We start from the raw sequence: 15,979 nt of genomic DNA, 5'->3' as shown, positions 1-15,979 counted from the left end.
GCACTGGTGCTCCTCCACATATAAATTGTTGAAACGGTGGGCAGAACCTGACCTGGTATGTTTAAGAATCAGGAACCAGTTTATGTCCTTGCCCTGGGAACTTCTCTGGGCAATTTTTCTTGCTCAAAAATTTTTAATCTGAGGCAGGACTGAAGAATCAGGCCAACAGAAATGTAACTTAAAAAATATAAACAAACACCTTAAGTCCTTTTGCTCTGTTTATTGCTCTTAGAGGCCTCAAGACTCTTAAAACTCTGAGGATCTTCACAACTGAGATAGCACTTGATCTGGGAGGGGGAAAAAAAGTTAGTTAGTTAGTCTGTTACTTTTAAGGTAACTGATTTTATTACTAATAATGTTCTTGCAACTTCCTTACACATGAAATTTCAAAAAGTCTCAAGAGATATATATATACACACACAAGATTTTTTAAAGTATTTCTTTAGTGATCCTTTCTTAATATTAGAAAACAGTATCAATCTCAAATAGCCTAAGAATTATTTTGATTTCTGGAGCAACCTGGCAATTAACAGCTCAGAAGCTTGTCTGGCACTGTAATGCGGTTAAGTTTGGTCAGGAGCAAAATAGTCCCCAAGGTATTTTGCAGTGTTGACAAGCTCTTTCAAAGACACTGTGTAAGTCCTCTAAATCAATGAATACCTTAATTTCCAACCAGCTGGAGATGAAAAGATCCCAAGTGACTCACCTTCTCTTTAAGTAGCTAGGAACGCATTTTGAGGAAATAGCAGCAGCCAGCCTTTTAAGAACATACTGTGAAACTGAAAGCTGGTGTAACAGGTATTCCAGTACAAGCAGAATGCCAACTGGGAAGCAGTCGACTGACACTCAGCCCTTGCTCTTTTCTAAGTCACTAAGGATTTCAGAGATGACTTTCAGTGAGGCACGACTGCTCAGTGAATCAATAAGAACCTTCAGACTCTTTTATAATGTTTAGCCTGATTCAAACAAAGCAAAAGAATTTCTTCACTAGCACTTACAGTCCTGGTTCAGGCACAACTTCTCTCCCCTGCAAACATCGTCAAGTTACACATCCCAGTAGGTCAGTGCTGAAAGAGCAAGCTCGTAGAACTAGACTGTAGATGTGGCAATAGCACAAGAGAGGGTATATAAACCTCCCGAAGCCCCAGGAATTACGTCCTATACAACACAGTGTCATGGTGCTCTTCCTTGTTCTCTTGGTAATAGCGGGAAGTAGTAATTTGTTTCCAACCCATACTAGTAATGAGTTCCAACACTCTCCATATAAAGCACTACCTCTTGCCAGTCCCAACCCTGAATACTGACACTGCGCACCCACACACAACGGGGGAACGAAAGCAGCTGAAACACCGATTTTGTTGTAAAACCCCAAAGCAAAAATAAATCATTTGCATTATAAGTATAGTACTTACTGAATACCAAATGATACCAGAGAAACACCCACAACCAGCAAATCCAGCAAATTAAAATAATTCCTGCAGAAGGACCCTTTATGAAGGAACGCTCCAAAAGCTGTCATCTAAAAATAGAATTGTTACACATTTAGTCTATATTTCAATTTATTCAAATTCACATTTAGGCTGTTTACAAGACACTTGCCTAGAGTGTGAATGCATACAGTATTACCTCACTTTCTAAAAGCAATTGAAATATAAAACAATCCCACTACGTTCATTAAATCTTTCATTTAAATGATAAAAATTCTGCTCAAGCAACACCAGCAAATGTGTTGTTTCTGATGTCAACAAATGTTATATTTTGTGTAAGAATTGATTAGGCTGAGCTGATTACACTAAATTCATTGGGTATTTGTTAGAAAAATGATTACAAGAATCATAAAATTTCCACGCTAACTAAACTGTAAGGTCCAGATGCTGACTCCATTCATATTGTCTTGAGAACTGAAGGAGCTGAAAATGTATTGCAAAAACATGAGTCAAATCTGGTACAGAACCAGCACAAATAGCATTACGCTGCTATTTGCCTTTGGCTGACAGGAGACATGGTAAGATCATGAGTGGAATAACCTGGAACAACCCACAGATTGTTTTGTACTATGTGTTGACAAGGGTCCCCAAGTTTTGCTGGTCTGCGGGGAACATCAAACATTACTCTCCCTGTTGGACTCTTCATTTTTTGCTCTCTGTGCCTACATTAAGAGGAAAGAATTACACAAGGGTTATCTCATGAAGGAACCTGCATGCATCATTTGCAGGTTTCATTAGGAACTGAGAGTAAGTACCAGTCAAAAAATGCACAGAGGAATCCAGTTAAGCAATTAGAAGCACAGAATCTGCACTTGAGTAGAATTTTGAACGGGTTTTTCCATAGTTACGGGCTAAGAGTGAAACACAAACTAAACTTGAAATTAAAATAAGGATACATTTGAAAAATACCTAGTAGTCAGTTCAGGCACATGGATTCTAATTTCTTCAGCCTTAAGGTCCTCTTAAAGTACTCTCAGCTACTCATTGTTTTTTACAGGCAAGAAAACTCGATGCCAGCCAGAGAACATCTGATATTGACTGTGCATTTTAAATCCATTACTTTCTGTTCTGTTCCTCAAGATGGAGCAAAAAGATTTTAGTTCCTTTCCTCTTGCAGCAGACGATTACATCTTTCAAGACTGTTCCACAATGTAGAACAGAGCTGCTGTCAATGGGCATCTTGGTCTACTGCGTCACTAGTTGTGTGCACAAACGTGTGGACCTTTTGCATGAAAAACCATCAGCCAGTGAAAGCTATGTATCTCCCAAGGAATGCAATCTACAAAAGATGTATTTTCCTTGGAAGCCCTTCTCTCCTTATTCTCATGTTAAACTTTCTTTTGTCATGATCAAAATATTAAACATTCCTCAAAACTAGAAGGATAAAAATCCTAAAGCTTTAACCCATGCCATGACATTATAATATCACTATATCATAGAATTTCCAATAAATTCCTAGCTCTTTTCACTTAAGAGTTGTACAGAGTATGGCTAACCTCATTAACATCAGTGGGAGCTGAACACTAAATAACCCCAAATATCAAACCTCCATCTATCTACAAATATTCACTTGCACTGTAGCATGTTCTCAGCTAGCAGCACACAAAGTTTCATGTAAAGACTCCCACAAAAAGTAAAGATATATTGACCTAAAAAGACAGGTGAAGTATGTATCTCCCCATCTTTATATGGAGACTCGTATTTCAATCACTACAAATCCCAGCAGAAGCATTTGACTAAAACTCTCTGTAGCAAATCATTCTATCCTTTGCGTGGATCAAGACCAAAGCAAAGCCTGGAGCAGGTCTGAGGTGGCGAGCGCTGTCACACAGCCTCCAGCGGAGCAGATGCTGCAGGACACGTGCTGAGCCGGGTGCCTGGGGCACCACCAGTGCTGCTCCTTTCCTCCTGCCTGTACTTCCACACCAGTGGGGACTGGTTTCATGGTGTGAGCACAGCTGGGGCAAGGTTAAAAGCACAAGTCCCTAACCTGACCTTTGCTCTGACGGTTTCACGTTTTCCAAGTACTGCAAACAGGATGTTAAGCTGGATTTCAACACCATGTAGGGATTACATAAGAGAATTCTTAAATGCTTTAAACTGATGTTGCAGCTTTTCTGTTATTCATATCCTCATGCATATACTCAACACCACATAATATGGAAATCCTCATGTCTGCAGACCAGTCACTAAGAGCACAGGGAGACTCTCCACATGCTGAGAATTACTCTGTTCAAGTGCTTGGTTTTTTTGACATTTACGAGTTTCTTCGCTGCAGCTGATAACATTGCCTCTGGTTATCTTAATTTTGGTTTCATGCACTTTTTGCCTGGAAATTAAGGAATGCTATTGTTACTGCAGGTCCAGTCTTGAATTTACTCCTTGCAGAACACACGCAGCTCCTGTATGACTTGGATACTGTGGAAAGCACAGCGCAAAACCCAGCACGGAAGACATGGAGGACTCCAGCCATAAGCAAGCAAAGCCATTGTCTGAGACATGTTAGTAAAGCAGGCACTGTATATGTACGTGTGTCATGTTCTGGTTGTCCATTACATTTTTTATCATACAATTTATTTTCCTGTGTAAATACACGGGAGTGCACTGCAAGGCAGAGCTTCCTGGAGAAAGTGGAGTCAGGAGCATCAACATTTTTGGCTATAATGGGGCTTCTTGTTTCTTTGTAATATTTTACAACGCCAGATTTCAGCAGCCCAAGCTCTAGAGCTTCTTACATTCCTTGGACTGCTCTTCACTTGCTCAGCATCAGAATATTTGCAGTTAGTAGGAATGTTGCTTTTCTTAACACATCCAGTTATGCCTCTTTGTGCCAGGTGTTATAATTCCTCTGTCTCCTAGAGAAACACAACTGGAACTGCAGGAGCTATATGACCTGCTGCTCAGAGCATGTGGAAGTTTATCGACCCTCTTCTGCCCCAGAAATGGTGGTAAAATGTTGTATGGCTTCTCAAATTCAGAGTTGGGAACTAGTTTGATCTAATGCTGCAGATCTTTTCAGTGCTTCATTCTTTCCTTTAGTTTGGCCTTTCTCTAGCAGTGAAAAACTGGGTATTTATTTTAGATTGCTACAAATGCTATACAATTAATCAATTCTACAGCAAGCTCCTCACTGCTGAAAATGAGAAATAAGGGGATAAATGTAAGTCTGGGAGAATATTTGCAAGCATAAAAATAGTCTACTACTTACAGTACAGCTTATCTTGTAAACAGCCCAAATATTGCATCAATTAGCATTAATCAAATCGCATTGTGAAGAGTATGCACAGCAATATGAGCAAAAGCTGGGAGAAGAGATTTTGTTAAGCTTAATCCTCAACTGGAAATGCAAAGTTTATGTACAGATTCTTAGTGTACCAGAAATTTTTAAATGTATAGATCAGGGTTACTCAACCAAACACTCATGGTGAATATGCATAGCATGACACTTTTAGGAATCTTGTATATATCTCTGAAAAAATATTTCTTGTATATATCTCTGAAAAAATATTTTGCAAATGCCCACCAAAAATTTTGATTTCTTTGTTCAGCATTTTCTTATATGTGAACCTAATCCTCAGTTATATGGCTTCTTTGCCAGAGTAAGCCTCATACATCTAAAATCCGAGTAACCCCAATGGATATTCTTAATAATCAGTACACAAACTATACATTAAAATGCCAATTTTTGACTCATGCATGGGTAATACATTTAAGCAAGCATATTTATGCCTTTCTGTATATTTAAATGTATGCCCAAGATAAATGCAAAGTATCTTAGTATATAGATAGATAAATGCAAGATATCTTGCAAGTCCTATTGCAAGAAAATAGTTATCTACTATTTCAGCTCTGTGAATATAGTTCAGCAAAAGAAATGAGAAATTACATGCTCCCTCCTTAAAAGACTGATTATCTCTTTTGGAAATGCCAGAGCAAGGAGAAGGAAAAGCTCATGCGCAGTGAATTATTTTTCCCTTTTCTGAGAACTGTCAGTTTAAAAAGGGTAAAAAATGAATTATTAAATTGATGCAATGATAAAAAATTAGCTTCTTCATGCATCCAATGGTAAAAAATAACCAATCAAAACTATGAGGAACTGTCAAATAAAAAAAATCCTCTGGTTTAAAAAAAGTTTAGCTTTGATCGCTTAGAGAAAAGGCGGAGAACACTTCAAGTGCCTTTTCTTGGCAGGTGACACACAAGGAAAATCCTTTTAAACAAACTTCCTTTAAAAACCTGTTACCTTCAAAATGATCTCAAATGTAAACATACTAGTGAAGACATAATCTGCATACCCTAGGATCTGGAAGGTAAACAAAAAGTTACAAACATTATTGCTAAAACTGCTTTTGAGCTAACAAGGATCAATTAACAATGCATTACCTTTAACAGGATTTCAACAGTAAAGATGGCTGTGAAAGCATAGTCAAAGTAACCAAGTATCTGCAAGGTATAATATGTGCCACAGTAAGAAATCCATCTATTAATAAATGTTTACAATTTAGACCACATGCACAACACCACCTGAATTAATCTAAGTAGGTAGATGGGGAATTTAGACAAAGTAGTTTAAAATTCCAGCTATTGCGCAACCATTTTTATTTACTAAAAAATTTATCAGATGCCACTTTGCTTATATACTAGATTTTACCCCTAAAGACTTAACAGGACCAACACTTTCTTTCAGTTCTGACTTTCTTCTATCAGCTTTCACAGGTACTTTCTTCAGTCTTTAGCAGAAATACAGGATCTTACACAAAACCACTTATTCACAAAGAATAAATACTTATTAATAATGTCTTTTTTTTTTTTTTTAACCAAAGTATCACATCAAAAAAATAAAACTTCAGTGGATACTTCTGGACTGCATATCATTCGACATTCTGCTACATTAGATTGTTCCTGTATAGACTGGGCTAGAGTGTTACAAAGCAAATTAACAAATAACTTAATTACTTAAAATCAGCACTACAGCTCTTTTTTCTTGAACTTGGAAGATATAGCAGTGATTTATTTGTATGAAATTTAAAAGAACCCACAACAGTTGCATAGTGAAATGCAAACTTTTAAAAAGATTGTGGATGTGGTATTGATCTCACTGCTGTCGACAGGAACACTGCCATATATTGTAGTAGAACCAAGATTTCACCCTTTCAGGGTGGCCATATCGCTTGCACCTAATTTAGTGATCGACATGAACTGCAGTATGTACTAGTTTAGTTTCAAGGATCCAGCAATCCAATTCGCAAACAGTTGTGCACAGAAACATGTTGCCTGCAGTTCAGCAACTAATAAAATGGGAAGGAGAAATAAAATAAAGAGCCAACACACAAAGTATTCCTATTAGATCATATAAAAGGAAATATTTTTTCCCCATGTTCAGTTGAAGAACACAACCTTCTGTCCCTTGCTGTGGCTGAAAAAATAGGCAAATATTAAAGCCATTCATGAAAGATTAATCCGTCAGGAATTCATTCTAGAGTTAAAAGAAAATATATTAAGGCATTCCAGTTTGTAAACTTTCATTCCCTTGCCAAGCTGGCTGGTTGAAGGAATGTGATCATTGAAGGCAGTAACGAGAAAAATATTCAGGTTTGGTGCATTTGTGAATATTCACAAGAAGGCAATGCCTTCTGGAAATCATTCACACATTTTAACTGTGTCCCAAACAGGAATAATCCTTCCAGCTATCACCACTCCCCAGTTACATTTTCCTAGTACTCATCTAGTTACAAAAACAATTATCAGCCCTTCAAACCATTTCTACAATACCAATTTCAGTATTCACCACCAGCTCCCTTACCCATTAGTGTGATTTATTCATAAGATTGCACTTGTCCAGTTTTATAGATATGGGAAGCACACAGCTCCACTGAATAGAACATGAAGAGTATCTTTGTGCTTTGACCTCTTTTTACCTTTGAAGAAAGTTTTAGCTTTCCGGATTTTACTGTTACTGAAAAAATGTTCAGAGAATTTCAACAGCCAAAAGAGGACTTTCAGAGGCCGCATCTATACTAGCAAGAACTAGAGGGAAACAACCTCTACTGACCCAGCAGGCTCATCTTTCCTGTAAGAGGTGGAAGTTTCTCTAACTCCATGGCAAGCTCTACAGATCAATTTATATCTAAAACAGGAGAGACCTGGAATTTCTGTCAAAGTACCCCAAAAGCCCCCACAGACTATTACCAGTTGCATCACCTCACAGCTATTTCACACGCCTAATCTAAGGCATGCACAACTCACGTGAGAGGCTTGCCTCACCACTAATACAAGTGCAACAAGTGTAAGGCAAACATTAGTCATGAGAGTGGATTTATTTTTGTTTCTCTGTCTAATAATTGTGCGTTTGAGTAACAGGCAAGTCTACTATATTAAGAACTTTAAATGGGGGATATTCAGGAATTTGTTTTAGGAGAACATGGATGTTTACTCACCACACAAACTACATTTTTATTGAATAATAGAGACATTTCTGAAATTAATAATCTTACAAATATTTTGTTTCTACAAGTATATCTAAAAAAGGATGCAGAAACACTTCCAAATTTTCAGATTTGTATATAGGCTGAGATGGCATTTGGCTCTGAATCAAGGCAAGAGGTGGACATGCTCTGATCATCATCTTACATGTGAGTTCAGAAAAAAGTGTTCAGTTTCTGATATAGCCAATCAGGAATCCAAGGATCTTCGGGTCCGACGTAGTGGTACACAAACTCATTATTGCGGCCACACTAGCTTCTTTGAAAGAAGAGGTAGTATCCTTATGAATCCATACACTAACAGAGTGATACTCTGAGTTCCCCAAGACCATATAATAGAGACAATGAAGGAGAAGAGAGGACAGGTCAGAGTCTATTCCCAACATGTTATAAACACTGATAATTCTAACTGACATTTTTAAATCCGTGTCAAACACTGAAAGGCCCTAAGAGTGATTCAGGAAATGCGTATCAGGTACATCAGCTGAAAATTATGAAAAAATATGACAATTACATAGATTATGCTCAGCTTGAGCATATTTTATTCCGATATTTTTATAGCAAAAGGAAAAACATTATGTACATAATAAATGGTTCTAATACCTACGATGTTCCATCAATACAGTTACTTATTTTTAAAGAGCTATGTTTTTTAAAGGAAAGAAAAAATGTATGACTTGAAAAAGGGAAGTTTCTTAACTTGAAAATTAAAAACCAGGCACTAGTTCCAAAGGATTGTTATTCTGTGAGGATATATTTATCTTCAGACATAAAAATGAAGGGCTTACATTATTTCGAAAAGAGTGGCTGCGAATTGGATCTTCTGCTGCTAGGGAAACACTGCTCAGCATGATGAACACAAGGATGAGATTGGTAAAGATGTGGTGATTGATGAGTCTGTGGCATCCCACTCGAATTCTGAAGAAGAAATACAAAAACATACCATGTGTGCAAATAGAATTCAGCAGATGGCTAATATACAACATGTTTTCTATTACTCTGTCAACAGTGACAGAACAATCAGCAGCAGCTAAAAGAAGTGCAATTGCTGAAACTATTGCTCTGATTTCTAAAAATGTAAATAAATTCAAAATCCAATCCACCTGTAGTGAAGACACACATCAAAGGAATCAGTATTTCCGAGCTCCTATTGGTTTTCAATGGGTTATGAATGCCACTACCAGTTCCAGTGTTTGTACCACTGTGCACACACAAACGCCAATGTCAAAAGGATCAGCACTAGATAATAAGTCATTTCAGATCCCCAATTTGATTTGATTTGATTCTTATTAAGTTGTCAAAAATACTCATCTAGTGAGATGTGGCTTAGGCTGCAGATTTCATTGTGCTACTTAGAGGCTCAACTCACATCAGAATCTCCTGTAAAGATTTTCTTATAGAATTACAGGACAAGTGGGTGTTGAAGATCACAGAGCTAAGTTTCAGCCACATAACATGAAGTGGAACTGTACATATGCTTACATTCACTGAGCCCGAGGTTATTACAAATGCCATTGAACACCTTGGTAGAGTAGGTCTGGGATCAAGTTGGCAAAAAGACAGGATCAGGTTCGTAACTAAGACTGAAGTTGTCTAAATTCTGCCGAAGAATCAGAAGATTCTTGGGGAAAATTTGTTCTCCTGTTATTAAGTAGGTGATTTGAGTATGATGATTCTCCTTCCTCACCTGTATCGCTCCACAAAGGTTCCTAGGGTTATTAGGAATCCTATCTCATGTAGAAGATGCTCAAGTCCTGTGTCACGGCTTTTATATTCAGTGACTAATGTACTAAATGGCTAATATACATTAAAGGGTACTTTTCAGATGTGCAGACTTAACAGACTATATATACAAAATGCTATTATCTTCAACAGTGGGAAGCAAATTAACATATTTCTCAAACTCTCTTCATTTACCAAGTCATTCAGAAAATTTTAGGAGAGAAGCCAATCTCTCTCCTGTTGAAGATACTGGAGTTCTATTCCTAACCTCACTGGAAGGAGGCCTGTTCCTTCACCACTAAACCTTGACTAAAACAGTATTTTTCAAAATTATATTTACGGGTTGGTGCTGCTGAAAATGAAGAAGGCACTCCCTTCAGGGATTGGCGTTATCTTCTCCTTCATGTTTAGTTCTGATATTCTACGGGGACGTGGGCCTGCTGGTACCTCTGGTTCATCCTCCTCATCTTCTTCATCTTCACCTACTTTAAATTAAACACTTTTTTACTATAAAATAAAACACACTGAGGATCTTTTCATAACAATATAAAAGCGTAGCTTGTATTAAAATATATATGGTTTATAAGAAATATATTCACAGTATGGCTTTAAAAATCTATGAATCAATATATGAACATCCATACAATTCTCACGAGCTTATACACCTTTACGTGCATATGTGCCCTGTGTGCACTTACAGACTTTGCTGGCCCCGACCAGCCTCATCTGGGGACTCCACTCACACCCCTGCATGTGGGCTCTGGAGCCCCACCCAAGCTCAGCCCCTGACCGTCAGTCCATGCCCGAGCTGTGCGGTGGGGTGCTGAGCTCTGTGCACTGGTTGAGCACCGAGTGCTCAAAAGGTAGGGCAGATTTCTGTAACAGGCATCCAGACAATCAGACAGAGCTGATTGTTAGATAAGTATGATCACTGAACTGGAAGAAGCTAAGACAAAATTGATCAAACATCATCAGCCCTGGAATGTCCTTTTTTGCCAAATGTTTCAGAAAAGTTTAGAATTTGCTCTCACACCCAGATAGAATTACCACAGCAGTCTTCAGGCTTACAGTATTAACTGTCATATGCTGTTTGTACTGCCAAGGAAGCTGCAGGAAAAGATAATACGTAGCAGCTTACAGGTCCATTTCTCCACTGATAATAGAGCACAACTTCACTGACTCCAAAGGAATTGATTCAGGGTTCAGCAAGAGCAAGTTTAGGGGATTTTAGCAAACAAACTTAAATGTGTTTGTTTTCTGGCTGGTTTTCACATACCTGGTACATCACAGGGTGGATAGGGATCTTTATCCTCTTCCTCTCCTTCTCCATATTCAGCAATTGTCACCTACAGCAATGAAAGGGATGCACAAGAAGAAAAATAAATTTAAATATAGATTGAAGTATAAAGTTCAAAAGAAAGCAAACCAAATAAGCCTCTGAGGTCGAGGAAGTGATCCCTATGCTTAGTCTGAGTTTTCTGAAACAGGGTACCTCTGAGAACAGAAGAGACCTGACAGTTTAATATGTATTTTTTAAAAGATAATTTTTTATAGTATCCATATTCCTCTGGTTATGTAGATCACAATGAGAATATAACCAACAGACTATGGTAAAAATTACCAAAAATGTTTGACCATTCTAGGAGTTTATCATTCACTAATCTCTTCCATTGGATTTATCAGGTAAAATACCCACAGGTATCCTAAAATATCATAATTTTAAAAATTTTTCAAACATTAACTATTTCATGATCTAAGAGCTTCCCTTCTCAGGATATCCCGAAACCAAATGGATTTTCTGGATTAAGAGATGCAAAGCATCAGAACTAAGTTTCCTTGGCCTGGAAAGAAAAGGTAGGGATGATGTATTCATAAAAGAAATTGTACAATGCACAGTAATCTTGAAAAGTACTCCCTAGCAAAATCAGTAAAACTGCTTCTTAGAAAAGACACAATTTTTAGAATAAACACCTTACTATCCTTGGGCTTCTTTTGGTCACCTTCTGACTTCTCACTTTTTTTATTTTCCAGACTCTCTTTTCTACAAAACAATACAATAACAATTACAAAGCACATCATGTAAAGACAGAAGATTTTAAGTGAAGTATACCCATTCTATGAAAAGCTAAGAGAGCATACCTAAAACCATATAGTAAAATATTTTAAATGATTTGCACAGCCACAGGTGTCAGAGCAATAAAATCTATTGCATTTGAATGCAATGATCCATTTAAAAGATCATAATTTTGAACACAATTCCAGAAGCTAATCCCTAAAAAATTCAATGCGTGATCATTACTCCTTTCTAGGGGGATAAACTGTGCCCTTGGACTCACACAAACAACTTGCATTGACTTCAATAGGCCTGCACTGATTTCAAAGGAAGGTTTTCTTCTTGTCTATATAAGGCTTAGAGAACTGATTCCACGGGGAGTTGTGAACTGGCAACAACGGATACATTCTTGCTCTAATTGAGCAATAAATCCTACCGCTGCAATGTTTAAATATCAGTTGGCTTATCGTTATGTCCTTAATTCACCCCGTTTTCCCAATTACTACCCAACTTTTATCTAAAATCATACTGATTGGGTCTTATTTTAATGTCTAGGTAAACTCTTTCATTTTTTCCTTAGTTCAATAAATTTTGAAGATGGTAAAGAGATTTATATAAAAGTGAAGAAAATCCTTTAAAGAATTCAGTACCCTCCTCCTTCCCTCTCCTGCTTATTCAACAGGCCCATGCTATTTTACCTCGCATTCTTTTTCCTTTCCTTTTCTTCAGCTTCTTCTTTCTGAGCTGTATTTAGACTTTCAGCATCTGCCAAGTTATCCACAGCAATGGCCAAGAAGACATTTAGCAAGATATCTATTTCAAATCATTTTAAGGACTTTATGCCTTACCATACTTGTTTGGTTTATTATCAGCATAAACACTGACAATGTGAGAGATATAAAACGCGTGTTCCCAATCTACAGTGTAGAGATTTGTGATGCTGGAGTGTAGTGCAAGTAACACTCATTTAATGGACTAGATTAATATTGGGTGTAAAAGCAGCAGAAATCCATTAGGGTCACTGATTTTAAAACAGCAGAATGTTTGATGTATTTTTCTTTTAAAAAATGAAATTCAACTTCATGTTAGCCTGAGCAAGTTTCAAATATGAAACATTGTCTATTAAAAGCAAAGACTGTTCAGGCATTTTGAAAAATTCATTTTTATAATGCACTATCTTCTGCATCTACAACAATCTGCATCAAATGCTGTACTTCAGTCCACATCAGTTAAGTACAACTACTGATACAAGTACCGTATAATAAAGAATATAGAATATTTTTGCCCTTTTATCACTTCCTGACCTTTTAAGAACTTCTGAGAATGACACTAGTTTCTGTTGCTACATGGGGCCGAGGAAGTATTTCCACTGCACTGAAGACAGGGAAGGGGAATGCTTCAGCAGACTTAAATGCTAACTGACTCAACACTTGGCCGTGCAGGTTTCTCTCATCTGGTCCCTGCACTCTATGGTGGATCACTGGCTCCACTGTCAGGGTGTGTCAGAATTAACGGGGCTACACCAAGCGTCAGAAGCATGAACGGGAAACCACTGCCACAGAGATCAGACTGCACCCATGCATTTTCAGAGGGAGAGATGTCAAACAGAGACAAGCAGGTAGAATGAGGCTGTTCTCCCACTGAAGGAAGAAAGAAAAAATCCTCTGTTTTCTGTCACTGTGGTGGCTGGACATGGACTCAGAGATCCCTGGAGTCTCATTCATTAGGGAATGGGTGTACAAAGAAAAGTCGATCTAAAGGACTTAGCACGTGCAGAAAGCGCTTGCACGTCCGCTGCAATTTACTCCCTCCTAGAGAAATTTTGCATATGTCCCTGGCACACAGCCCCATTTGGAGATGTTTCCAGTGAGTACAAAGGATACAGTTACCACAGATGAAGAGGATAATGAAATATATACAGACTATCATGCCTGAAGATGATGGGCCACCATATGCCATTATGCCATCATACATAACAGCATTCCAGTCTTCACCTGTTAGAATCTAAGAAGCAGATATATTATTAGTAACTCAACATCAAAAAAAGCAATTAAAAAATATGTTTCCTCTGAGCACAATACACAATAAGGCTAACCTTCTGTATACATAAAGCAATACCATAATCTTTTCATGCATTGTTTTAAAATTTCCACTTAAATAAGCATCTCCTGAAAGCTTGGGTTTAGCTCTACTAGCTTTTATTTTATGCCACGCGTTTACATCACTGAACTTCAAAGGCAAAAATAATAAAAACAGAAGCCTATAATTTTATTGATTTTGGCACGCAAAAGTAAAAGCCCTGATTTTCAGTAATGCCACATATGTAGTAATGCACAAATGTTCTTCACTCTTGAAAACCAAGTTAGTGTATGTTTTAATGTTCTCTTTTTTTGAAATAGTGGCCACAAATCTTTTCTAGTGTATGCCATTTGTTAGTCCTGCAAACTGGTCTACCCAATTGCAGTTTTAACAGGGACTGGCTGCCTTATCATAAATTATATAATATACATATCACACGTACACTATCGCTATAGCTTTTGAAATGGTAGCTATTTTAAACTGAATGGAGCTCAATGCTGTGGGAGAATTACATGATTTTCTTATTGGCTATTGTTCCACATAATTTCGCCAAAGTCTAAAAGAATTTTACAGAAATCTGTGGATTAGTTAAAAGGATAGTTTACAATGAGATAGCTCCACTTTTTCTGAACTACAACAAAAATTCTGAATATTACAATGCAGGTTATAGGGGCACTTTATGTATTTCTAAGTAACCTCTTAAAAATTATCAGTTCTATCCTGAGAAAACATGCAATATTGACTCTCCTTCCAAGTAACTAAGTGGTTGTTCAAGAAAATTACATGCATGACAATTTCTGAAATTCATTTTTGGAGTGCTAAACTTATCAAGCCAATTTTCATAGTTGTTAAGCACCCAATAGGTAGGTTGTTCCTGTGAGTGCATTCTGAAACTGAAGGAAGTCTATTCCTTTTAACATGAGGCAGCCCAAAATCTGAATAAAATCCAACTCTGCTGAGTTGGTAAGTACAGCCTTAATTTTTTAAAGGGGCAATGTCAGGTCAAATGCAGACACTTTTCCTCTTAAGGAAATTTCTCCTTAAGATTTCCTTATGTTAAAATTACATAGAGAGATTTTTTTTTGCTTGCTCTGGGCAGCCACCAGACAGAACTTCTACCAAAGAGATAGGAAGTTGACACAAAGTTGAGAGTCAGAGTCAGCTTTAAACACTCACCTACAATGTCTGAAACCAAACACTGTGGGAATGTGCAAAGCTGAATGTGAAAATGGCTACAAAGATGAAACCAAATAGCCTAATTCCAGTGTCCAAATTGGGAAATATTAAAAAAAAAGGATCATAAAATAGTGAAAAGTAAACTGTAAGCAGGGCGCTATCTTTTCACAAACAGACAAGTGGCTTTAAAATTGCAATAAACCTGAGTGCCTCTTAAAAAAAATTCATACTTATTTTCATATTATATTAAGTGGTGTGACCCATATGCAAATATGCACTCTTACAATGCTTCTCATTTTTTCCTGCTTGGGAATAGCTGAACTTTTATATAGCTAATCAAGTTACAGAAAACAATTTGATTAAAATAAAAATAACGTTCCACCTCTTTTTCTAGTCATGTATTTGAAGGACAAAGGAGATTTAATTTTGTGAAGTAATATGACAGATATGTTGCATAGATAGATCAAATAAGACATGAAACAAATGGTACAAATGGTGCAGAGTTACCAGAGTACTGAATTTAATGAGCAGAATGCTACTTAAAGTAAACGGAATAAATAGTATTCATGATTTTATTTTCAGGCAACATGATCACTTAAACAGTTTTGTTGATCATCAAAGGTAAAATGTTTCATACGGGATGAAAGAAAGTTACCTGGAATACAGTTAAAAGAGCTTGTGGAAAATTATCGAAGGTGCTCCGTTTTGTTTGAGTTTCATCAAAATTAAATTTGCCTCCAAACAGCTGCATTCCAAGCAACGAGAAGATTATGATGAAGAGGAAAAGCAGAAGCAACAGTGAAGCAATGGACTTCATTGAGTTTAACAAGGATGCTACCAAGTTGCTCAGGGATGCCCAGTGCCTATAAATTAAAATGCGTGTGTTAACACACACCAAAAAAAACCCAAACAAAACAGTAAAAGAGCAGCGCGTGATGAAGTATTACAAAAAGAATTGCTGATCACCCTTCAGCTATCCC

The 15,979-nt window shown here is 37.2% G+C and overlaps 1 protein-coding gene across 2 annotated transcripts in view; it reads right to left on the bottom strand.

The window, feature by feature from the left end:
• Positions 1-15,979, bottom strand: part of CACNA1D (calcium voltage-gated channel subunit alpha1 D) — a 284,291-nt gene that overhangs the window by 57,850 nt on the left and 210,462 nt on the right. Inside the window, exons 16-25 of one of the 2 annotated variants that reach the window (XM_075761982.1) lie at positions 15,655-15,862; positions 13,628-13,748; positions 12,443-12,557; positions 11,663-11,732; positions 10,968-11,037; positions 10,032-10,173; positions 8,758-8,887; positions 5,871-5,930; positions 1,413-1,519; positions 200-287 (exon numbers count right to left, since the gene is read on the bottom strand). In XM_075761982.1, coding sequence (XP_075618097.1) covers positions 200-287; positions 1,413-1,519; positions 5,871-5,930; positions 8,758-8,887; positions 10,032-10,173; positions 10,968-11,037; positions 11,663-11,732; positions 12,443-12,557; positions 13,628-13,748; positions 15,655-15,862 — 1,111 coding nt within the window. Of the gene's footprint in view, positions 1-199; positions 288-1,412; positions 1,520-5,870; positions 5,931-8,757; positions 8,888-10,031; positions 10,177-10,967; positions 11,038-11,662; positions 11,733-12,442; positions 12,558-13,627; positions 13,749-15,654; positions 15,863-15,979 lie in introns of both variants that reach the window. The other variant, XM_075761983.1, reaches the window with a different exon arrangement.

The sequence above is a fragment of the Balearica regulorum genome, chromosome 10 (assembly GCF_011004875.1).
Source record: "Balearica regulorum gibbericeps isolate bBalReg1 chromosome 10, bBalReg1.pri, whole genome shotgun sequence".
Classification (NCBI taxonomy): domain Eukaryota; kingdom Metazoa; phylum Chordata; class Aves; order Gruiformes; family Gruidae; genus Balearica; species Balearica regulorum.
The sequence above is the reverse complement of the archived record's forward strand: the minus strand, read 5'-3'. Positions and strand labels throughout refer to the sequence as shown.